We start from the raw sequence: 24,454 nt of genomic DNA, 5'->3' as shown, positions 1-24,454 counted from the left end.
AGAAGCAGGGCTGGCTGGATCCACACTTGCACTCGTGCGCTCTACAGGAGAAGACAACCCTGGTGCCCTGATCCTCTTGGGGAAGAATGCAGCATGCTTTGGTGTAACATGCTTTGGTTAATTATGTGATCATACAAACCTTTTATATAAAACTGTAGCTTTCTGAGTGCTCTCCATTCATTCTTTATTCCAAATGTTGACCTCCTACACTATGCAATGTTCTTGAATTCCCTGGCACGAGATAGCCATGTGTAGTTGTGCAATCATGTATGCACAGCCATAGTGGGTCACACTACACATGGGATGCTAGTAGAGGTCCATGTTATGAACATCGAATGGACAGCCCATTTTGAGGTTCATAGGCAAACGCTCTTTCTGTTGCAAAGCTCTCTTGCACTCTAAACAAGAAAAGTAATGGCTTTAAAAAAAATAACAAAATCATCACCATACCCTTGATCTCTGCATGTATTCCTTCTATCCTTTTTCTAAAACAACATTAACCAGGTATGCCAAAAATATGTCAATAATTCGGTCTCGTTATATGGAAGTCTATTCCTAATATGTCTAACTATTGTTTCCTAATGTTTATTTGTATTTTATCTCACAGAGAATACGAGATCTTGAAGATAAAATAGAATTGCAAAAGAGGCAACTCAAGGAAATAGAGGAAAAGGTAATGCTTCATGTACAGTAAGCAACGCAATAATAACAAAGAATTCGCTGTTCTCCAGCTAAATGTGTTTGCAGAACTTGATCTGATTATTTATTTATTGAGTTTTAAACTAGTTAACACACACACGCACACACACACCCACCGCCATACGCCCATATGCACAGGCGTCCTTATAGTGAGAGCTGCCTTCCCCTTTCAGTCAATCCCCAGCTCATCTCAAATTCAGTGAGTGATGATGGTGGAACCATTTTGGCCTCACATCCAAATTCTGAAATTGTCTGAATTAGTATATTTACTTTGTGGTTAGACACACTTTGCTGTTAGGCTGAGTGTTGTAAACAATACAATGGGCCCTGTATTGTCATGATTGTTATGTGTACACTTCCCTCGTCATTATGCACACTTGCGTGTAAGGGAGGAAGTGACGAATGGCAGGCAGAAAGCGGGGGGAAGGGGGGGTAGAATAACGAGAAAAATAGAAACTGTGTTAGACGTACACCCCTGGCTGACATGTCTTCCTTGCACTGTTGTGATCTACAGATTGTGGGTTTGCTTCTTACACTTCCATACTGCCTTTGTGGTACATGTTATGTCTGATCCTCCTAAGTGTATTTCCCTTTTAAGATGGGCCATGGCTGTGTCATGGACCGACCTAATAAAAGGAGCTCCTGCATGCACGTGCCTCAGAATGGCTGCAGACTCCAACAATGGAACTGTTGACTCCGTCTCTCATTTCGGGCCTGAAGACCCACACCGTGTGATCACGGTCCTGCAGGTCTCACTGACCTGGCCCCCCCAGATCAGCCTGGTGCCCTGGGTCGGTCCAGGCCACCCTCAATCCAGGATGCTCCCAGCATCCACGGTGCCACCTACACACCCCAGGCCTATACCATCATTGTCCACCATGGTCCCTCCCTGCAGCAACAGTAAGTCTGGGTGATCCCGGCAATCTACGAAGGTGCTGGCACCCCCAGCACTTGTAAGGCCAGCGGTGTGGCCATCGCCGGGCCCACAATAATGGTGACGAGGGAAAAGAACCCTGCGGCGTGGCCGGTCACCCGTGGATGGGTAGAGGAGGAAGCGACATCCACCGTTGTGAATTGGAGGAGTGGATGCCATGCCCAGCGGCCTGCCGTTAGATCCTCCCTAGCCACGGCCCTCTGTAAAGAGGGTGCTCATGTGGCCAGGGTGTGGGTCAGGCCGCAGCCCCTGTGGCAGCTCAAATCAAGTTTAGTGTATCTGCTCCCGCCAAGGGAGAAAATGCCCAGCTCCATGATCGGAGCTCTGAAACAATCATAGCCCCTGCGGCATCTGCCACCAGGTCACCTTCCCTGCACCCGCCGAGGGGGAATGTGCCGGCTCTGCAAGCAGAGCTTTCTGTTTCCAGACAGAAAGAAGGAGGTGAATGGCAGCCGCCACGCCTAATCCCTCGCAGACATCCCGGGGCTGAAGGGCAGCAGGAAAGGAGGAGACAGCAGGGATCATTGCCGGTATAAATGGAAGTCCCCCGCACGTAGGGGAGCAGTGGCCCATGCCGCAGATGTGCAGTCCAGCCCCGGTGGCTGTATGTGGCAGTAGAAACCTGAAGGCTGCCGCACCGGGCCTATGGAAGCGAATTGCTCAGCGTTCTGTGTTGGAGCAAAGATTTAAAGAGCAGGGGCGACCGGCAGTGAATGAGGGAATGTTCCGTCATCAGAGCTGCAGGTAAAGGAAGAAAAGGTCCCGCGCACTCCCAACAAAATCTCTGGCCGCTCGGCAGTGCTTGTATATGCAGCTCCATGTGACAGACTCAAGCTATTTACAGATTCATCCGGGGCCCTGGGGTTTGGGGCAATTCTGGGCACCAAGTGGTGCGGCATGGACTGGCCGGGGGAGTGGCACCAGCAAGGCATCACCAGGGACATCACGTTGCTTTTAGCGATAGCATTTGAACTATGGGGGGAGGGGCTGAAGGACAGGAAGTTGATGCTCTAGTCGGACAACCTGGCAGTGGTTCAAATCATAAACCAAGGGTCAGCCAGCAACCCACGGGTGTTGCGTTTACTAAAGGAGCTCAACAAATGCATGCTGGTACTCAACATTGAGGTGAGAGCACGACATATACCAGGGGTCAAGAACACGTCAGCTGACGCTCTCTCTCGTTTGTAGTGGGAAAAATTCAGAGGGAGTTGTCTCGGAGCAGACAAAGTGATGGTCCCGTTTGAAATACAGTGGTGGGACATGATTGGGGCGATCTGAGTTCCTTGGCTCACTCGGCACTAGCACCAGACACGGCAAGTAGATACAAGGCATGCTGGGAAAAGTTCTTGCAATTTCAAAAGGAGGTGTTGGGCGAAGGGCAGAGGGAACTGCCAGTAAAGGCCTTTTTGGGCTGGGGCTGGCACGAGGGGAAGCCCAGATCTTGGATGGCCTATCACTTGGCTACAATCGCCCATTATTCTAAACTGGAAGATAAAGGGGACCCCACCAAGGAACACTACATTGCGATGGCCATGAAAGGCTGGGCTAAGCAGGGTGTGACAAGAACGGATGAAAGAAGACCCATAGACATAGTCAAGCTACACAAGCTAATAGGGTGCCTAGAGGTAATTTGCCGGGACGGATTTGAAGTATCTTTGTTCACGGCGGCTTTCACATTAGCTTTCTTTGGGGCATTCAGAGTGAGCGAGTTGGTACCGGAGAATAAAGAGGCCAAGGAAACAGGTTTTTTACTGTGGGGTGATGTGCACTGCTCAGAGAGGTGGTTGACCCTGTTTTTAAGAAGATCAAAGACAGTTCGGGGGGGAAAGGGTGCACAGTGGTTCTCCAACCCACCGCAGGGAGCTCAGTCTGTCCAGTCAGGGCCGTGGCCGGTTTTCTCAGGCGAAGGCCACCCTCGGGGAAGGAGGCTCCACTGCTCATTCACCGGGATGGGTCCGCACTTAGCCGCTTCCAGTTCAGAAGTGTTATGGAGCTAGCATTGGAGAGAATCAGGGAGACTAAGGGAGTGTTTGGGACACATTCATTCCGGATAGGGGCAGCCACGTCAGCTGCGGCCATGGGCCTAGGGGCTGGGGAAATCAAACAGATTGGGAGATGGAAGTACGGTTGTTTTAAGAGGTATACCAGACCGGAAAAGCTGTAAGGTTCACCACTGCCTTCTCATCGCATTAGCACCAGCACAGAGGAGAAGGAGATCAATCTGGGTGATAGGACACTCATTTGTGTCTAGGGCAGGGGCAAGCTGGACGGCGGAACCGGAGGAACTGACGGCCAGCGAGTTCAGGATTGGGTGGCACAGGGTGCCAGGAATGAAATGGGCACAACTGCAGGGGCAGGTGCGCAAATAGCTGGGAAAGCAGCAAAAACCAGACATATTGGTCATACACCTGGGGGGGGGGAACGATTTGACAAGCCTGGGGAGGGGAGCGTTAATGTGAGAAATGATGTTCTCATTACAGGAGCTGGCGGGACAACTGGGAGAAACGGAAATCATCTGGTCGGAGATAATCCCAAGACCAGAATGGAGGGGTGCAGATAATCACACAGCAGTGGAGAGATCCAGGCGCAAATTGATTTGTGCAATGGCCAAATTCTGCAGAGGCAGAGGATTTGGGCAGATCAGGCATGGCCTGATTAACTTAAAATCACCAGAGTATTATCTCAAGGATGGGGTACACTTGTCACCAATGGGGATGGAGCTCTTTTACTGGAATCTCTGCACCAAAATCCTGTAAATGTGAGGAGAGATAAGGGGGGAGCCACGGAGGGTGGTAACCCACCCGTGGCGGTGCTTGAAGGGCCAAGCACAAGAGACAGACTCTGGATGAGCCAGGAGAAAGCCGGAAGGGTCTTCGCTCTTTTCAGACCAGCGCCCCTTTCCCTCTGGAGGGAACTACAAGGGCTCAGCTTCCCCCAAAGAAATGGTACTCTCCCCACTCAGGAACACCTGCATGTGCAGGCGAGGCTCAGGCGCAAACGGTTGGGAGAGTTGGGCCTATAATGGACTTTTGGAAGGAAAGGGGGAAGCAGGTTGTCGGACACGGAGCAGTCGCCGCATCTTCTGAGTTATTTCCACAAATGTGTGCAGTGTGGTTCTTTATGATGTTGTGGAAAATAAATCTGCGGCCTTTTTATGCCAAAAAACAAAAACAAGGCTCATTCTACAACATTTCTTGGGGGGAAAGTGGAATGAGCAGTTATTATGTAATGGGTCCAAATGGACGGATGCACAGGTTATGCCAGTGACGACGAACAAAAACTGAAGAAAATGGAGGAGGCACCCCGATAACCCGGGCGGTGTCCTCCTCCTATCCTCCCCCTTCCCCTCGGGAACGAAGGGGAGATGCCGGCAGAAAGTGGAAAAGCCCGCAAAGGGCTACAAAAGAAGAGGGAGGAGCTACCCCCTTTATAGCAGGCGGGCTCCTTACTGCAGGCAAACTTCCAGCCAGCCTTTCCAGAAGGACGCCCGTCTGCAAGCTTCAGGAGGAGGATTTCGTTTCCCACCCACCCACCCTATTAATAGGGCAAGGAACAGGCAGGCCTGGTCGTCGACATCGCAGGACGGCGAGGCAGTGTGGCGGTGCTTGGGCGGCCAAGATGAGCCAGGAGAAAGCCAGAAGGGTCTTCGATCTTCTCAGACCAGCACCCCTTGGGAGCCTAAGCGGCAGAGGTGTCGTGAGGGAACTACAAGGGCTCAGCTTCCCCAAAAGAAACGGCACTCTCCCCGCTTAGGAACACCTGCATGGGCAGGCGAGGCTCAGGCCGAAATGGTTGGGAGAGTTGGGCCTATAATGGACTTTTGGAAGGAAAGGGGGAAGCAGGTTGTCGGCCCCGAGCAGTCGCTGCATCTTCTGAGTTATTTCCATAAATGTGTGCAGTGTGGTTCTTTATGATGTTGTGGAAAATAAATCTGCGGCCTTTTTATGCCAAAAAACAAAAACAAGGCTCATTCTACAACATTTCTTGGGGGGAAAGTGGAATGAGCAGTTATTATGTAATGGGTCCAAATGGACGGATGCACGGGTTATGCAGCTCCATGTTGGAGCAAGTGGAAGCAAGATACCCTACTGTGCTGGAACCTTGGAAAGCAGAGCGCCCGGCACAGATGAGATCCTGGGCTTGATAGGCCGTGAACTATGTGAGAATATGAGTCCTCCGGTGTTGGAGCTGTGAAAATAAAAGTCCCAGTAGTATCCCAGGCCAGGAGGCAGTGACTAATGAAGTTCTCCATGTCGTAGCATTACTATCGACAGATGCCATGCCCAATGGCGGTGAGTGAAAGGAAAACAAAGGAAGAGCAAATAGGTGGAAAAGAAGTGGGTGTGTGCTCTGCCACAGGTGCAGTGTGAAATCAAAAGAAAGGGAGAACTGCACCAGCGCCTCCGCAGCACGGTGTCCCAGCTCATCTCCAAGACAGTAATGCACTTGAGGGTTGCAGCTCGGTACGAGTGCTTGTGTGCCCTCCACTTGTCGTATGCCAACAACCCCTGGCGGAAAAGGGGGAAAGGAAAGTGCTGCATGCAAGCCCCATGGTAAGAGCGAACAAAAGAACAGCATTCCTGCCTGGGGGAGTCTGAAAGTGGCACAGCATAGATGCCCAACCACCAGTGTCTTGCTGCCAGCACCAACATCAAGGGACTAAGCCAATGTGACCCCTGGTGCCCGGGTTCGGCTTTGCCGGACACTGACCTGTGCTATTGACTGTCCTGAACTGATACTAGTGCAAGTTTGAACTGGAAATGATTAAAGAGGATTCAGTAAACTTGTATTTTGATGCTGTGAGCCTGCATGTTATCTCCATGCTTAAAGTGGTCTCAGTAAAGATATCGATGTGAAGCTGTGCTCCTGCAGATTGTCAGTACGCTCTAGGTAGTGCCAGTAGCAGACAATGGTGTGATTCAGTGGTTGAAGTTCCACACACTCTAGACTATTAAAGGGTCTCTTATAAATGCGGTAGAACTGCCAACATACCACAAGCAGTTCGCCAAACCGGACTGTCACCCGCTGAGGATGTATAGAGTGTTCGATATGTTTTATCTGTCCTACGATTCTTCTACCCTACAACTCCCAAGTGGTCTAAGTATTGTCGTTCAGTAACGGGGGGGCAATCAGTTTATATTTCAGTAACATTTGTCTTCGTTTGTTATGAAAAAGGAGGAGTGTTATATGTGACCCTCCCAAGTGTATTGGCCTTTTAAGATGGGCCATGACTACGTCATGGCCTGACCTAGTAAACGGAGCTCCTGCATGCATGTGCCTCAGAAGGGCTGCAGACTCCAACAATGGAACTGCCGGTACTCTTCTCATTTTGAATGTGATCACTGTCTATTTATTTTATTTATTTTGAAGCTTATATAGCGCACCGAGCCCAAAGGCATCTGGGCGCTTTCTTACAGAGTTTCAAAGTTACATTAGTTACACAAAACACGGAAACAAAGACATGGAGTCTGGAGTTGGCCTTACAGAGAGCAAGAGTAAGCACAAAAAACAGAAATTGTATAGAGTAGTGGGACAAGCAAGAGCAGGTGAGGGCAGGATGGTCTGTAATGGGTAAGTTCGTTGCACAAGCTTTGCGAGAAGAGGTGCATTTTGAGTTGTTTCCTGAAAGTTCAGAATGAGTCTAGAGCTCTGAGTGTGAGGGGCAGTGAGTTCCAGTGTTTGCTGGCGAACATGGGGAAACTGCTACTGCCTGCGTTTTGCAACTTGAACCTGGGTGTGTTGAGGCGGTGAAGAGGTGCATTTTGAGTTGTTTCCTGAAAGTTCAGAATGAGTCTAGAGCTCTGAGTGTGAGGGGCAGTGAGTTCCAGTGTTTGCTGGCGAACATGGGGAAACTGCTACTGCCTGCGTTTTGCAACTTGAACCTGGGTGTGTTGAGGCGGTTCTGGTAGGATGCTCTGGTGGATCTGGTGCGTTGTGTCATGGTGTAGTTATCGGCTAGGTTGGCAGGGGCCATCTGGTGAAGACATTTGTGAGTTAATGTGAGTGATTTGAACATGAAAGGTTTGCGTACTGGGAGCCAGTGATGCTGGTGTCTGGCGGCTGATATGTGTGCTGATCTGGGGAGGATGAGCGCAGCTCTAAAAGTGTTAATTTGGTGGACCTGTAGCTTCCTGATATTCTGGATCTGGGTGCCGGCATGTAAGGCAGTAATCAAGGCATGTAAGGACTAGGGCTCTGGCCAGAGTTAAGCAGCTGACTGTTGTGAGGAATTGTCTTCAGGCACTGATGAGTTTGCACGTGTATGAAGTGGCAGAGGTGGTGTCATTGACTTGTTTATGCAGATTGAGTGAGGAGTCTAGGTAGAAGCCAAGAGTTTTTACATTGTTAGTGCTTTTAATGGAGATGCCATCTATGATAAAAAAGTTGAAGATGTCATTAAGTTTGGAGATTCTGAGTTGGGAGCCTATGATAAGAATCTCGGTTATGTCGTCGTTGATGCAAAGCCTGTGCTTTCCCATCCATGCTTGGATGCTGAGGTATATGGCATTGAGAGTGACTGTGTCGGTAGCATGGTCACCCGATACAGGGATAAGGATATGGGTGTCATCTGCATAATTGGTGTAGGTGACACCCAGGTTATCCAAACGGTCAAAGAGTGGCTTAGTAATGATATTGTACAAGGTGGGTACCACACACGAGCCTTATGGTACTCCACACGTGACTAAGGAGGTGGGTGCTTCAGCTTTAGGGGAGAAGACATTCATGGTTCTACCGCTGAGGAAGGATTTTATCCAGTGCGTGGCGTTATGTTATGTTATGTTACCGACGCTTGTTAAGCGTGCAGTCGCCAGAGGCAACTTGGCGCTGAGAGAAGGCACACATCCATAACAGAAGCTACTAACCCAGAAGACACAGAATTTTCTAAAACAGAAGTGTCTTAATTGCTTTCCTAAAATCCAGATGACTCGATAGTTTCTTTATTGAGGGAGGTAGTTCAATCCACAGTCTTGCCCCAGCTATAGAAAAAGCCCTGCCTGCGATCCTCATATGATGTTAAGTGGGTACGGTAAGCAGGTTAGCGGAGGCTGAACTCAATTGACGAATGGGGCTGTAGTGTGAGAATTAGCTTGCAGAAACACTCCACCCTGATCATATATGGTGCAGTGGACTATGCATAGTGCCTTGAAATTAATGCACTGGTTAACGGGGAGCCAGTGAAGAGAACGTAGCACCCGGGATGTGTGAACTATGTAAGGGGTACCTGTTGCCAGCCAGGCCGTCATATTCTGAAGACGTTGTAGGCGGTGAATGAGCCCCTTTGGCTGGGCCAGATACAGTGAGTTGCAGTAGTCCAGCCGCAAATGTATCAGGGCTGCTACTACTGGAGGGCGAAGAGGAGCAGGGATCAACGGGAGAACTCTCTTTAATACTTTCAGCTGAAAGTGTCCCACCTGGCAAACAGCGGCCACTTGGTTGTCCGTAGACAAAGAAGCCGAGAGAATAACGCCCAGATTTTTCACCTTACCGACAGGGGAAGGAAGAACACCAAGGGGGGTTGGCCAGAAAGAGGAGACCCAAAGTGAGGGATCAGGGGGACACCCCACCACCAACACCTCTGTCTTGTCTCCGTTCAATTTGAACCAGTTGAGGTTCGTTCATGCTCCCACGGCAGTCAGGCATTCCCGTAGGCATGATGACATCTTAGCCTGATCAAGATCTAACCGGATCAGGATCTGAGTGTCGTCGGCATAGGAGTAACACCTGCCGCCGTAGGACCAGATGAGACACACAAGTGCCCAAATATAGATGTTAAATAGAATCAGAGACCGAGAGGAACCCCGCAGAACGCTGCAGCTAAAATAGCATGGGGCAGATAAAAAGGGTGGTATGGAGAGAGTCTGGGTTCGATCCCCCAGGAATGACGTGAACCAAGCTAGTACCTGGCCAGATATACCTATCTGGGCTAGCAGAGACAACAGATTGGGGTGGCCGACCGTGTCGAATGCTGCTGACAGATCTAACAAAATCAAAGCACCAACCCCACCTGAGTCTACCAGCATGGCCATGACATCCTGGACGGAGGACAGTACACTCTCCGTGCCTCTTCTAGGTCTGAAGCGAACTGCGCAGGGTCCAGGAGGTGTGAGGATTCTAGAAATGATGATTGAAGAGGTGATACCAAAGCTTCCAGAAGTTTTGTGAGAAAATGGAGAAGGGAGATCGGACAAAAATTAGCCAATACAGTCGGGTCAAGTGATGGCTTCTTTAAGAGAGGGACCACCCTGGCCACCTTGAAATCAGGTGGGACAGGCCCCAATTAACATGAATTGATCACTGCAACAGTGAGTAATGACAGGAGGTCAGGGGTGATTTTTTTTAATAATATCCACCGGAATGGCGTCCAAAGGGGAACATGATTTGATCTTTTGGATTGTCATTAAGACTGTTTCCTCTGAGCAAATGGGGAAGAAAGACCACCCTTTAGAGCCCACTGAGGGTGTAGGGGGAACAGGGTCATCAATATCATTCAGTGATGTGGCAGCCGAGATCTTCGATACTCCAGCCTAATATCGGTAATTTTAGTTATAAAAAATTGGGAGAGGCTGTTGCATAGTTCTTGCGTGGGTATAACCTTTGCAATAAGCATATCAGATGAGGAGAGTGATTTAACAACCGAGAAGAGGGCTTTGGGTTGATATAGGGCATTTCCGATTTTCTGGGAGAGATACTGAGTTTTTACCAGACCACACTGGCAGAGAGAATAGAGCACATCTGAGAATGTGACTCTGACCCACAGAGAGAGACAAACAGAGGCATAGACATAGAGTAAAGTGAGAGAAGGTTAGCCAGAGAGATAGATAGACAAAGAGAGCCCAGTGACACAGAAGGCTAGATCAATGCAGGATGTGATGGGTACAGGTTGTCTAATATATTTAATTTCCCAATCAACTTTCAGTACCAGTGCTTTCACAAAAACAGTTTGGAGCCCACTTGTATATAGTTCCAATGTGGAGACATTTTATAATAAAACCAAGTTAAAAACAGATCAGTGGTGAAATAAATGTAACTTATGCTCTGGTCAGTTCAATTGTCCAAGCTTGTCTCACACCTATTAAATGACTAACCGCCTCATCACGAGTTTGGCGGCAACCCTTAAATGAGGCGGTAACGTTATCACCGCCACATTTAAGGGCCTGCAAATCGCGGGTTTGGCTGCATTTACCCCCAGCGCTGAGCTGGGGCTAAATGCGCCAGGGAAATTCCCATTCCCATTTTCAGGTGCAATTAGCTCTACGCTATTAGTACACGCTAATTGCCCAATGGGGAATTACTGTTACCGCCAAACCTGTGATCTGGCGCTAATAGCGCCGCAGGGTTTGGCAGTAACGCTATTAGCCGGGCGGTATCCTGGCTGTAATACCGCTGGGATACCGCCCAACTCGTGATGAGGCCCTAAATGAAGATGGGACAGTGGTTCAAGCTCTGGAAAATGTGTTTTCTATAATTTATGAGTCAAAAACCCATATAAAGTATTTTTCCAATACTTTCCACTTTTACTCTTTTATTGTTTTCAATTGGTATAGTCTTAGCAACCAGTGCAGACATTGCATGACACACCTGTTTCTGTCTGAACACACCAACAGGCTGATAAACGTTTGCATGTTTTGTCACAGATAGGTCATGAATCAGTGGACAAGGCCAAGACAGGTTTTCCTTTTTCAATTCTCTATATTCACCTTGTAACTGCTGATTTTCTGCAGAAACCAGACATAGGAAATCATATGGAAATATCTCCCACTAGAAGCCCTCTTGTATAGGTTTGTATAGGTTTGTTGGGCCCTCTTGTATAGGTTTGTTGGGTCTGGTGCATTTCTTCTCTAATTCATTTTTTCAACTTGGACCTTCAGTTATAGTGGTGTTTATCAACCGTTCCTTTAGAACACTTCAGGTCATGGTTAGTCATTATATGGCCCACCAGATCTTATTGGACATCAGGCCCCATGATCCTTTACTAGCCTAGTTAATGGGGTGGGATCACTTTAGTGGTAATATAAAACTCTGGAGTGCCACATAATGAGTAACCGTGCTTTAAGAAATAGTGAATGGTCCCAAAACTCAATGTTCTCCTTGGAATGTTCATAACATCCTCTCTGGCCCATCTCTAATGGAATCTAGCAACTGAAGTGTAAAAACATCTAAAGAGAGTCTCTTTTTCTCTCTCTCTTTCTCTCTCTAAGCTTAACTGCTGGATAAAAAGGTACTGGTCTTTAAGTTTCTTAGGTTCCTGAGGATCTTGCTCCTTGGTATTTCCCAGTCTTGATGCCAATTATCTTTTGTCTCATTCTATGGAGTTTTAGGCAGCTCGGGCAGTGTAGGGCCCCCCTAGCAAATATAGGGACCTGTGGAGTATCTTGCATGCTCCAAGTGAGTCCAACCAGGGTTCTCTTCCTAGTGGATTTTGACAACCTGTTGAGGGTTCTTCCACTGCACTGCCTTAGCTCCTAGTTTCCCGTCCCTTCCAAGCCTCTCTAAATCTGGTCCCATTCTAAGATATGCAATGGGCTGGTTCTGCCTCCCACTATGAACTGTACACTTTCTAATCAGGGTCTTCTACAGACTACCTGCCTTTGTTCAGATTTGCTCTCTCAAAACCTCCTGCTCTTGTGAGCCTCCTATAGATTCTGTTGATGTCTAACTCCAACCTCCTCCTGATGACTAACTCCAACCTGCTCTTGAATGCTAGCTCAAACATTCTTCAGATGTTCTTTAACCTCTACCTTATCCTCAACTTGAAATTCCTCCTGATGTTCCTTTGATACATTCCAGCCACCTCCTGATGTTCCTTAACCTCATCCTTAACCTCCTCCATCTAATGGATTCCTTCCTCCCACAGATTCCTCATCTAAGATATATAGCTTCCACCATAAGCTGTCTACAAAATACATTTCAGCCACCAGGGTGTGCCATGCAGCTTTGCAGTGGCTCTGCCTGAATCAATTGTGTGCTGTGACTCCAGATGTGACATCAGGGCCAGTATGTGTTTTAACACTTTATTCCCTGTGACCTCAGATTCACTTTTCTTAGTATGTCCAGGAGGCCCAATAACAAAGCTTCTTTACTAATTGCCTCAACCAAATTCCAGGGTGAACTTCAAGCCCCGTATAAAATGCCTGAGGCAGCCATTTGTCACTCACCCCCACATGGTTTGTCTTTACTGCCTGGGTAGGAATATAAAACGTATTTCTGCAGTTGCTGTCAGTTCATGCATGGAAAGGCCCTCTGGGAGTGTGCCACATATGTATGCAACTTCCTCCACAGGGTTAGGAAAAGCACTCCATCCAATTCACCAGCTTCAGAGGCCCCTTCCAATAAGACCAAGTATCTGGTGGAGACAGAGCTGAAACATCATTCAATGGAGGACACACATCAAGAAGATTCCGGCTCCCATGAAGCAAAGAGAAGAAGAAAACGTCGTGTCCCAAGAGGTCTCAAATGTTCTGGACACCATTCTTCCTCCTTATCTTCTAAAATGAAGAGCCATCACTCTTGTTCCAGAGTTGATGAACTATGGTTGGGGAAGCACCCCCCTTAAAGGTACTGTTCCCCATTCACTCTTCTAAACTGGAGCTGTGGGAGAAATTCAGGCAACAGATGTTATATATCCTTGCCAAGGATCCAGCATATGTGAATTCAGTCCTGGCCTGGCACTGGTGGTGAAGGAAGGACCCATGAGCTTGGACTAGCCAGCAAAGGCACCTCTTCACACCACAAACGCATGCCTGCTGCCCCTATTCTGAATTAAAAAAAACAAGATTTCTCACTTCCAACACGGGTGAGCTCCACCTTTGGGCATTGTAACGCTAAAGCCCAACTTTCTCTGCATACCTTCTTCAGCACCTACCAAGTATTCAAAATGCAGCAGTCGAACACTATTGAAGTTAAAAAAAACAGGATCATATTTCCCTGGCCCTGAGAACTTGCGCTCCAGATGAGGAAGCGTACCCTTGTTAAGAGCACGTGTATCATTTCTTAAAAGTCTCTACTGGCCTTCTTCTACCTCTTAAACTAATAACTTCAAATGTCAATCTTCCACTCAACCTACTAGAAGCCATCAGACCAACTTAATATCTCCCCTGGCTTACAAAAAGGAAAGGAAAGCTGGTGGCTCCTTCTCTGTCAAGGCAATAAGGACTTGCAACTTCTTACCCCCACCCCTTTTTACATAACAAAACCAATTTGCAAACCTTAACAACAATCTGAGAACCTTCCTTTTGAATCAGAATTAAAGCCAATAACCATTCTATGATGCTCCGGCATCCTCACAGTGCTAGCGCCAAGATGCCTCTGTTTGAAAGTTGGGCTTTATTTAAACTCCCTCAACATAACTTAACACCCAAATGCTGACACCTCACTGGAGTTTACTTTGGCTCAGGAAGCCCAATTATGAACTAAAATAGGTTAGATTTGATGGGTGATTCCATGACATTTGGGCTGGAATCCTTGAATGTTGGGAAATGTGGATTTCCTAGAGGAATTAAATTCAATGACCAGAAGACTGCCAAGACCAATTTGGCTTCCTACTTTCTGGATACCAATGGTCTGGACTCCCCTGAACTGTACTTCATGCAAGCGTCTGCATATAATAATCCCCAAGCTACCTTCCAGCAGGGGTCAAGTCCTAAAAATTAAAGCAGGGGGACTCATCAACAAATGCAATGGGATTCGATGTTGCCAGAAAGGAGCATATCCAGGTGAAATATGCACATTTAATTAAATTGGCTTTGCATAACCAGCCAAATTGCACAGGACGAATAGCATTTGCCTTACAGAAAATCAACACACACACAACACCAAGAGAGGATATTTTCTTCCAATAGTGTTTTTGAAAACATTAAAAGGTGTGCATGTTTTGAACTCCAAGAACCAATATACATGTTTTCCCTGGGATTTCCCTGGGGGTAACGAAATGTGACATTTAACCTTTAGTTGTTAGTTATTTTTCATCAGGTTATATAGTGCAGTGGTGAAGTGTCTGGCCTGCAAACCTGGAGACTGTGGTTCGACCCCTGGGGTAGGCTTTAATGCATGAATTCAAAGAAGATATTCAATGTTTCTCATTTTAGCTGGGGGGGACTGAGTCCACCATCTGAAAAAAGTGAGTGGATTCCATCCCCCGCGTGTACCCTCAACTTGAGCCCTGCCTTCCAGGGAACGAATACTATGTTTGTTGACACCAATTGCCTGTTAAATCTAGTGAAGCCAGTGGTACAGTTTGACCTTACAGACCTGGATCCTCCATAAGAGATGCTACTGACTTTTAACTTTGATGTCTCGTGGGCGGAGTGGTTGAAACAGGGCTCCCCTCTGGCTGTGGATCATTACCGTGCCAAGAGGCATCATTATCCGCCCATGGACCAAGGCTTCCTGTCCCCACAACCCACTCCTGAAAGTCAGGGTGGTGCTGGGTTAAAGACAGCCATTCTTCCATTGTTGCCTGAAGACAGGGAAAGCAAGACGCTGGATGCCTTTGGCTAAAATCCTTTTGCTCCTGGTAACTTGGCTCTGAGGCGGCAAGTGCCACATGTGCCCTGCTTTAATACACCAAATGTTTATGAATATGATCTGGAGGCAGCAGAGGTCTCCCCATGCTGGAGATTAAATAAGGTTTTAGTTCCCTATATAATGATGAGTAGGTGGGGTCCCATGAAATCCTTCAGCCAGGCCTATATATTGCACACTGTGTGGCAAGAGCAATAGGTAAGGGATCTGTCATCCATAGATATTCACAGATGAAAACATCTGTTTTATTCCATTGACATCCAGGCTAAACTCTTTCATGTGCCCTTTGACAGTAACAACATCTATGGTCAAAATATGGATGAGTCCCACACCACTACCTCCCTCCACCTGAAGCTGCTGGAGCAGCTTTGCAGCTATTCTCGAGAAGGTAAGCCCTGTTGGGCTTTATCACTGTCTAGAGACTGAAAAACTGAAAATACATAAAAAGTTGCAGTCAAGCAGGCGACACGCTGGAAATATCCTCGGATGAATCGCTATTAATTTAACTGAATAACGCTCCTGTTTGGGGCCATCCGTGAAGGTATAACCTTCATATGGGCACATATCTTTTTTACCAATATTGATTACTGTTGAGGTTGACACATTTAAAGATGGCTGCCCCTGCCTAGGGCAGAGGAGCCATCCATTGCCTGCAAGCCTGCCTCCTCTTCAAAGAAATGAGCTGGGGGTAGATCTGTGTCTCTGGCTGGGGCCTCCCTGCCACTCTGAAACTTGTGGAGAACCATCCCCGGATCCGGAAGCACCTCAAGACATACCTCTTTGCTTCTGCCATGGCTCCTCCTCTCCCCTGCTGACCTGTTCTGTCTCGGTATCGTACGCCTGGTTACCCTCTGACTTTTGGACCCAGGTACCTGCTCACCCTGCCACCCACCCGCACTACCTCCGGCAATTCCTAGCACTGGGGTCTGTATCTTTAACCCTATAGTCTCCCCCCCTTTTCTTTCTGCACTTATCTGACACACTCTGTCTGTTGTCTTAAACCCAGCACTTGCCACTTGCTGAATGCACTACCACTGTTTGGTGCTTTTATTATTTATTGTAATTTTATTTTATTTATTTTTTTATTTATATTTATTCCTTTTGCCCAGCACTTTCCAACTCTCCCCAATCCCTCATGCACTTTCACCTTTCGCTTCTCCCATGCCGTGTTCTAATTGTCACTGGGCCTATTAAGATCGTTGTTTTTGTTCTCCCCTGTTCCTCTCCCTTGCCTTGTCACGCTCTGAAATACCTGTGTTTGAGCGTGATATAAATAAAATATCAATCAATCTACTCTGTGACTGGCTGCCTCACCCCACAACAGCCAATCGTAAGCTCCGGCAGATGAAGCCGGCCCTCCATCAAAGGCACTGTCTGTGCCTGTCCAGGCCTGGGAGAGCTGGCACCTCCCATGAACTATGAAGCAGCCCCCAGACATAGCCGGCACCTGCATGATCCATAGCCCATGCACCTACATGCTTTGTACTTCAAGTGAGTGATGGCTGAACTATCCACTGTCTCCTCCTCTAACAGACTCTGAACCAGAAACAAACTGTGCCTATTTTAACTCTGTCTTCTCTGACTCACCTATTGTGACCTGTATTTGATTTTCGAATTTGGGTGTGTGTGTGCCTCTCTCATCTTGCGCCCCACTGCTGCAATGCATTTTGTGACCTGTATTTGATTTTTGAATTTGGGTGTGTGTGCTTCTCTCATTTTGCGCCCCACTGCTGCATTGCATTCTGGGACCTGCATTTGATTTTTGAATTTGGGTGTGTGCACTTCTCTCATCTTGCTCCGCACTGCTGCATTGCATTTTGTGTCCCTCTTGTAACTACTAAGCCACCTGGTGAGCTTGTGCTAGGATTGTGCAATGCAACCAGCCCTCTATCCTCATCTATCCTCTGCCACCCTGATGGCACTCACCATCTTCTCTAACTGCTACACTATCACCTACCCCACTCTCTTACAAAGTCTGGAAGAAGAAAGCACAAAAAAGACATCCTGACCGTCAACCATGGCCTACACATCGCAGACACATATGTTAGTGTAACTTCCAGTCAGATCTTTACCGATATCTTCTTCTCTACACCCTGCCCACGTCTATGGATTCCTCATGTCATCTCTACTCTCTCTCCTTTTACATCTCTCTCATTAATGGTGGCACCAAATGGGAAGCCCTCTTGGCTCGCTTCTTATCATCAAGGTGTATCATTAATGTCTATCACATTGGCACTATCTTGGTTCAGGGTCCTCTACCCAAACTCCTACTCTTTGTCTGGCGCTTTCCAGCCTTCATCAACTCCCTTCCCACATCTGCTTCTCCCCTGCCCACTCCTTCTGTCCCTTCCCTCCGACTGGTGTCCGACGCCCCTGTAAACCTCTTCAGAAAACCTTCAAAGGCGGAGACCTTCTTCATCTAGCCACACTTAATGCTTGTTCAGCAAACAAACACTACACTGACATCTGCCTCCTTCTTGAAGACTTGGACCTTAACTTCCTCGCTCTTACCGAGATGTGGTTCAATGCCAGCTCCTTCACTGCTTTTGACTCCCTACTCCCTGATGGCTGTAAGATCATTTCCATGCCCCGCCCAAACGGTGCTGGCAGTGGGGTTGCCTCGATTTGTCCTGAGTGGGTCCCTTCCTCCCTCATACCCACCCAGACTTACTCGTCCTTTGAGAGCCTGGTCTGCAAGCTGGGCATCTCTCCCTCCTCCTCTCTGACCATTGCCACTATCTAGAGGCCCTGTGTCTCTACCACCCTGTTCCTCTCTGAATAGGCTGATTTCTGCTCCTCTCTCCTCTCTACCACCTCAAAACTCCTCATCATGGCTGATTTCAACATTCATCTTGCCTCCTCTATCACACCATCCACTCTCTTCCATGACCTCTGTACTTCACTATCCCTCTCCATTCTGCCTTCTGGTCCAACCCACTCAGCTGCACACACTCTGGACACCCTTATCCACTCTGATCTCTCTCTTCCCCCCACTGGCTACCCCTCTCTCCTAGTCAGACCATTCTCTCCTCTCACCTGGGTCCTCTCGGCCCTCTGACCGCACCTCCTCAAGCTCTGCCAACCTTGCTCACAAACATACGTCCGATGAAACGAGTGTCACCTGCTGCCTTCACATCCACCTTCATCCACTCCACTCCCCCCACCCCAGACTTCACCACGGACTCTGCTCTCAGCAACCTCCATCTGGCCATTACCAATAGCCTGGACATTCTTGGCCCAGTCATGAGGATCCTCCTGAAACCTACCTATAAGCGTACTGCCTGGTATGACTCTGAACTAGCAGCCCTGAAATGCAAGTGCAGAGCTGGGGAAGGGAAGTGGCAGGCCTCTGGTTCACCCTCTGACAAACTGGCCTGTCGCCTACTCGAAAGGCAATACAGAATTTCCATCTGCGCCAAGAAAAGGGCCCACATCTATGCGCTGGTCTCTGGTGCATCCAGTAACGATTGAACTCTTTAAAATCTGCGGGGGAACTAGCCAACCCATCCACAGTCTCTTCCTCACCCCTCCCCTTCCAAGCCCTCTGCAACGCATTGGCTACTCACTTCACTACCAAAACTCAGGACATACTGAGCACCCTTCCCTCCTTCACCACTATGCCTCCTATGGCCTCCCACCATCCCTCCTCCTCTCTCTCCTCCTTCTCCTCAGTCACACCTGATGAGATCACCAGAGTTTTCCGATCTATGAAGCTCTCCTCCAAACAGGTTTCCCTTTGCTCCTCCAGAACCATTAAGAACAACATTGGCTCTCTTTCCCCCGTACTTGCTGATTTCTCCAACCACTCATTTGCTTCTGGATCTTTACCCTCCTCCCTGAAGCACCCCATTGTGTGTCCCCTCCTGAAAAAACAGTTAGCAGACCCTACTTGCCCAGCTTACTAACGCCCTACTTCTATCACCCCCTTCCTTGGGAAACTCCTGGAGAAGTTGGACTTCCCCCAACTTACCTCACACACTGAACTTGTTGGCGGCCTCCACGAACATCAATTTGTATTCCGATTCTCCAGAGGCACGAAAACTGCTCTTCTGAACACCCGTGAAGAACTGCTTGCATCTCTAGATTCTAAGTCTACAGCTGTTCTCATTCTACCTGATCTCTCCTCTGCCTTTGACACCGTCATCCACTCCATCCTCATAAAACGGCTCCAGGATACCCTGGGTATCTCAGAGCCTGCACTGGACTGGCTGACCTCCTTCCTAACTGACTGCCCATCCCAGGTTATTCTGGTTACCTTCTCCTCGGCTACCACCTTCTCCACCTGCGATGTCCCCCAGGGCTCCATCATCTCCCCCTGGCTCTTTAACACTTACCTTTCTCCGCTGGCACGCATCATTTCTTCCTTCTCCCCCAACTTCCAGTGCTACGCAGAGGACACTCAACTCTTCTTCAAACTTCCTGCTGACCCTCTTGCCTCTTCCATCATCCCAGACTGCCTATCTGCCATCCAGTCCTGGTGCACTTCCAATGATCTCTGCCTAAATGCCAGCAAGACTGAGATCCTTCCTATTGGGACCCCTGCTCCCTCTTTCTTCCCCATCACTCTGGCCATCATCTATAGGCTCTCCTCCTTTATCCGATGCCAAAAACCTTGAGTCATCTTCGCCTCCTCTATCTCCTTCCTCCCTCACATCCAGGACATTGCCAAGAAGTCTAACCTTCAACTCTTCCTTCTCAAAGGAATTCTCCCCTTTCTCACTTTACCCCAGAAGCTCAATCTTACCAGAGCTCTGGTTCTCTCTAGACTTCACTACTGCAATAGCCTACTCCTGATTCTACTCTCTTCCTCTCTACGACCCCTCTAGCTAATCCAGAACAGGGCAGCAAGACATATGATTGGCCTCTAGCCCAGGGACTGCATCTCTCCTGCCCTTAAAACTCTTCACTGGCTCCTGGTTGCTGCACAGATTAAATTCAAATCCATTTGCATCATCCACAAGGCTTTCTTGGCCAGGGACCACAATATCTGCAACTTGCTATCACTAAATATTCTCCCTCTAGACCTCTACATTTCCCTGATACCAACTCTCTATGTGTGAAGCGTTTAGCTAAACAGAGGGCCAGAGGCCAATCTCTTGCCCCCACTGGCTCCCTCTTGTGGAACAGCCTCCCCCTTCATTTTCATCTTGAGCAGGACCACCTCAAATTCCGGAAGCTCCTCAAGACTTTCCTTTTCACCTCCTTCCCTTCTTCCCTCCTCTGCTAATTTCACAGTCGCTGGTGACCAGGGACCTTATGTGTGCTTAGGGCCCTGGCCTCCCACACCCAATCGCCTCAGCTACTGCCTACACACAGCACTTGCCTTGGCACCCGCTGGCCTACGCCACTGTAAGCCTGCACTTACCCACTTATTGCAGCTCAATTCTCCCTAACAATTACTATAATGGCTCCTTGACTCACCCACGAGCACAGACACTCCAGAACCTACCCCCCACTCCTTGGTCTGCTCTTTTCTCTCTGAACTTGCATTATCTGAATACTCACAAGGCCTAGTAAGTTTGTCTTTATCCTCCAGTGTATATATTGTTTTATATCCCTTGTTCCCTCCCTTCTGTCATGTGGGCGGTTTGAAACACAATTTACTTGTTGTAAAAGCACCTAACATGTGCACAATAAATAATAAATAAAGCGAGAGGTTTCAGACCTCCAAAGACTCCACAGAATCCCTGGTATTAGCTGTCCAACAACAGGCTGCCCTGCCTCCTTGCCCTGGTTCATCAATTGGAGCAGATGCAATGTACCCACCATCAAACAAGATCAGTGGCATTTTCACTGCCAAATTAGAGGCAGAGGAGCACAATACATTCAAGATGCCTCGGCCTTCCTTCCCTCTGGGACCTCAGATCCAAAACCCTTCCAAATTGGACTTCTCCTTGCATGTCAGATAATACACCATTTCCGATATCTGGACCTTACAGGTTGTCTTGCAGGGAAATTGCCTGCTATTCATTCAGCATCCTCTGAACTGTCCACCTGCCCACTCCCTCCCTCTCCATACAGCCTCTTCCTGGAAGAATTTTGGCATCTACTTGCAAAGTGTGACATAGAGATCTGCCTTCATTGAAACACAATTTACTTGTTGTAAAAGCACCTAACATGTGCACAATAAATAATAAATAAATAGAGAGGTTTAAGACCTCCAAAGACTCCACAGAATCCCTGGTATTAGCTGTCCAACAACAGGCTACCCTGCCTCCTTGCCCTGCTTCATCAATTGGAGCAGATGCAATGTACCCACCACCAAACAAGATCAGTGGCATTTTCACTGCGAAACTAGAGGCAGAGGACCACAATACATTCAAGATGCCTCAGCCTTCCTTCCCTCTGGGACCTCAGATCCAAAACCCTTCCAAAGTGGACTTCTCCTTGCATATCAGGTAATACACCACTTCTGATATCTGGACCTTACAGGTCGTCTTGCAGGGATATTGCCTGCTGTTCATTCAGCATCCTCTAAACTGTCCACCTGCCCACTCCCCCCCTCTCCAGACAGCCTCTTCCTGGAAGAATTTTGGCATCTACTTGCAAAGTGTGACATAGAGATCTGCCTTCATTGAAAAGGCGATGCAGCTGGTAATCCCTTTATTTTTTGGCACTTAATAAGGACAATGGCCTGAATTACATCTAGGATGTGCGGTTCCTCTGCTTGACCTGCATGAAGACAAGTTCAAGATGGCCACTTAGGCCCTATGGTCATGTGTCTGATGGTGTCACTGGAGCTTCAGGATTCCTACTTCCATGGCCCCATCCATCCAAAGCACAGAACATGCCTGAAGTTAATGGTCCTGCACTTCTGACAATCCTATGCTCTGAGGTTCTTCAACAAACGTTTAGCCATTTTTGGCTTTTCCCTGAACATCAAGAAGTCTCGGGTGACTCCATCATAGCTGCTCCATTTCAACGGGGAGTTCTGAGTACTCCTTTCTCCCCCACCAAGGACAAAGTGATGAACATCCTTTAGATGGTTTGTGTTTTCTGATCCCAGAGCTTGGTCCTGGGCCTCAGCTTGTTTTCAACGGTTGGGCCCCATGGCATCCTGCAACGTCTTTAGGCCCAAGACCTGTTTGCAGTTGAGGTCCCTCCAGTGGTCCCAGTATCAAGGCAACATGTAAGACCTATTAAGTGTGCTGGATCTTGTTTAGTTTAGTTTAGTTTGTTTATTTATAAAGCGCATCCGAACCCTCAGGTAACTGGCCGCATAATCATGTGTACAGCAGAGTTACATATCGTTACACGAGCATCATAGTACAACAGACAGAGCGTACATTAGTCCAGGCTCTGAATGTTTACATACAAGAGTAGAATATACCAAGAAAAGTATGTACAGAGAATATGCAAAAAAGAAAAAAAGTTACAGTGGCTAATGTGGACCGGGTTACAGGTTGGTCCTGAATAGGCTGTAGGTGGAGTAAACATTACTACAGGTAGAGAGCGGCGGCTAGCTGGTCATGTCGGTGAGAGTCTGGCTGTTTAGGCTAGTAGCCATGATTTTACCATGGCTCTGAATGGCCAGAATGCGGCTTCCGATCTAATTGTAGTGGGGAGGGTGTTCCAACATTGTGCTGCAAGCATTGGAAAACTGGAACCCCCTGCTGTTTTTAGGTTATAATTAGGGATCTTTAGTTGGTGTAGGTAACGTGTTCTGGTGGGTCTAATGGGGTAGTGTCTAGCGAATTTGTCATAAAGGTAACGTGGGGCAGTATGTGATAGGCACTTGTGGGTGATGACCAGTGTTCTTAGCTTAATTCTGTCACGGATCGGGAGCCAGTGGACTTCTTTTCTAACCGTGGATATGTGCGCCTTGCGCGAGAGGTTGAGGGCACATTTTAGTGCATTATTTTGCAGGATCTGGAGTCTGTTCAAGTTTTTAGTGGTAGTGCCTAAGTAGAGTGTGTTGCAATAGTCTAATTTAGACAATATCAGCGCTCTAGATAGGGTGAGGCAGCTAGAGGTGGAGAGGAAAGGCCTACAGGCATTGATCAATTTATTGGTGTATGAGGTAGCTGAGATGGTAGAGTTTATTTGTTTCTTTAGTGATATGGTAGAATCGAGGTATACACCTAATGTTTTAACCTCTTTGGAGACTTTTATGATGTTGCCATCAATGGTAAAGGATTGGTACCTTTGGTCCAGTTTGTTGAGGCCAGCCTGGGAGCCTACGATAAGCAATTCTGTCTTATCGTCGTTAAGGCAAAGACTGCGTGTGGCCATCCAGGCTTGGATTTCTAAATAGATATCATTAAGCTTTGCAGCATCTTCTTCATAGCTGCCAGTGAGCGTGATGAGGACCTGGGTGTCATCTGCATAATTAGTGTAGCTGACACCCAGATCGTCAAGATGGTCAAATAGGAGCTTCGTGAAGATGTTGTAAAGTGTAGGAGAAATGCAGGAGCCTTGCGGCACTCCATATGTGATTGGGATAGGGTCCGCAGCCGCAGTGGGGGGCGAAGACTCTAGTCGTCCTGTCAGATAGGAATGCCTGGATCCACTTAGTGGTATTCTGAGAGAATGCAGCAGCCGAGGAGAGGTGTTGAGTGAGGATCTGGTGGTCAACCAGATCAAAGGCAGCAGAGAGATCCAACAAGAGCAAGATGGCCAGTTTGCCCTTGTCTTTGGCGTCATCCATTTGGATTTTTAGATCCAAGAGGGCAGTTTCAGTCCCGTGCCTTGGTCTGAAGCCGGATTGTCGCAGGCCTAGGAGGTTGTTTTCTTCCAAATGTTGTTTTATTTGGAGATAGGCTACCCTGTCCAAGATTTTGAGAAGAAATGGGACTGTGGTGATGGGCCTGTAATTTCTGGGGATGTTGAGATCTAGGTTAGGTTTTTTTTAGCAGGGGTAGGACCCACGCTTCTTTAAGGTTGTTGGGGACCACTGAGTTTTTGAAGGAGGAGTTGATCAGAGAGGTGATGAGAGGGGCTAACTCATTAGCACCATCTTTGATGACGGATGCTGGGCAAATGTCACCTTTGCAGTTGGATGGTTTGAGGCTGGCGATTACCTTGATTACTTCCTCTTCTGTGACTGGTGAGAAGTGGAAAGATGGGCAGATAGGGGTAGTGTGGTTAGTTTTGCTGCTGGGGTTCTGCTTGAAGGCAAGGCTAGCTTTTTTGGCTTCTATCTTGGTTTGTAGGAGGGCAATTTTGTTAGCGAGGGCGAGCTGGATATTGTTACACCAAGCCTTGTCTTTGATGCAGTCCTCTGTAGGGGGCAGTGGTGATTCAAGTTCTCTTAGTATAGAGAAGAGTTATTTGGTGCCAGATTTGGCATCTTGTATTCTC

General features: G+C 47.9%; 1 protein-coding gene across 2 annotated transcripts in view; it reads left to right on the top strand.

The window, feature by feature from the left end:
• Positions 1-24,454, top strand: part of JAKMIP1 (janus kinase and microtubule interacting protein 1) — a 3,487,328-nt gene that overhangs the window by 3,438,858 nt on the left and 24,016 nt on the right. For both annotated transcript variants that reach the window (XM_069631978.1, XM_069631979.1), the window contains one exon: positions 608-673. In XM_069631978.1, the coding sequence (XP_069488079.1) occupies positions 608-673 (66 nt within the window). The remainder of the gene's footprint in view (positions 1-607; positions 674-24,454) is intronic.

This window comes from Ambystoma mexicanum, chromosome 6q, assembly GCF_040938575.1.
Source record: "Ambystoma mexicanum isolate Mex_15411 chromosome 6q, UKY_AmexF1_1, whole genome shotgun sequence".
Taxonomy (NCBI): domain Eukaryota; kingdom Metazoa; phylum Chordata; class Amphibia; order Caudata; family Ambystomatidae; genus Ambystoma; species Ambystoma mexicanum.
Note: the sequence above shows the minus strand (reverse complement) of the source record. Positions and strands in the feature narration are given on the sequence as shown.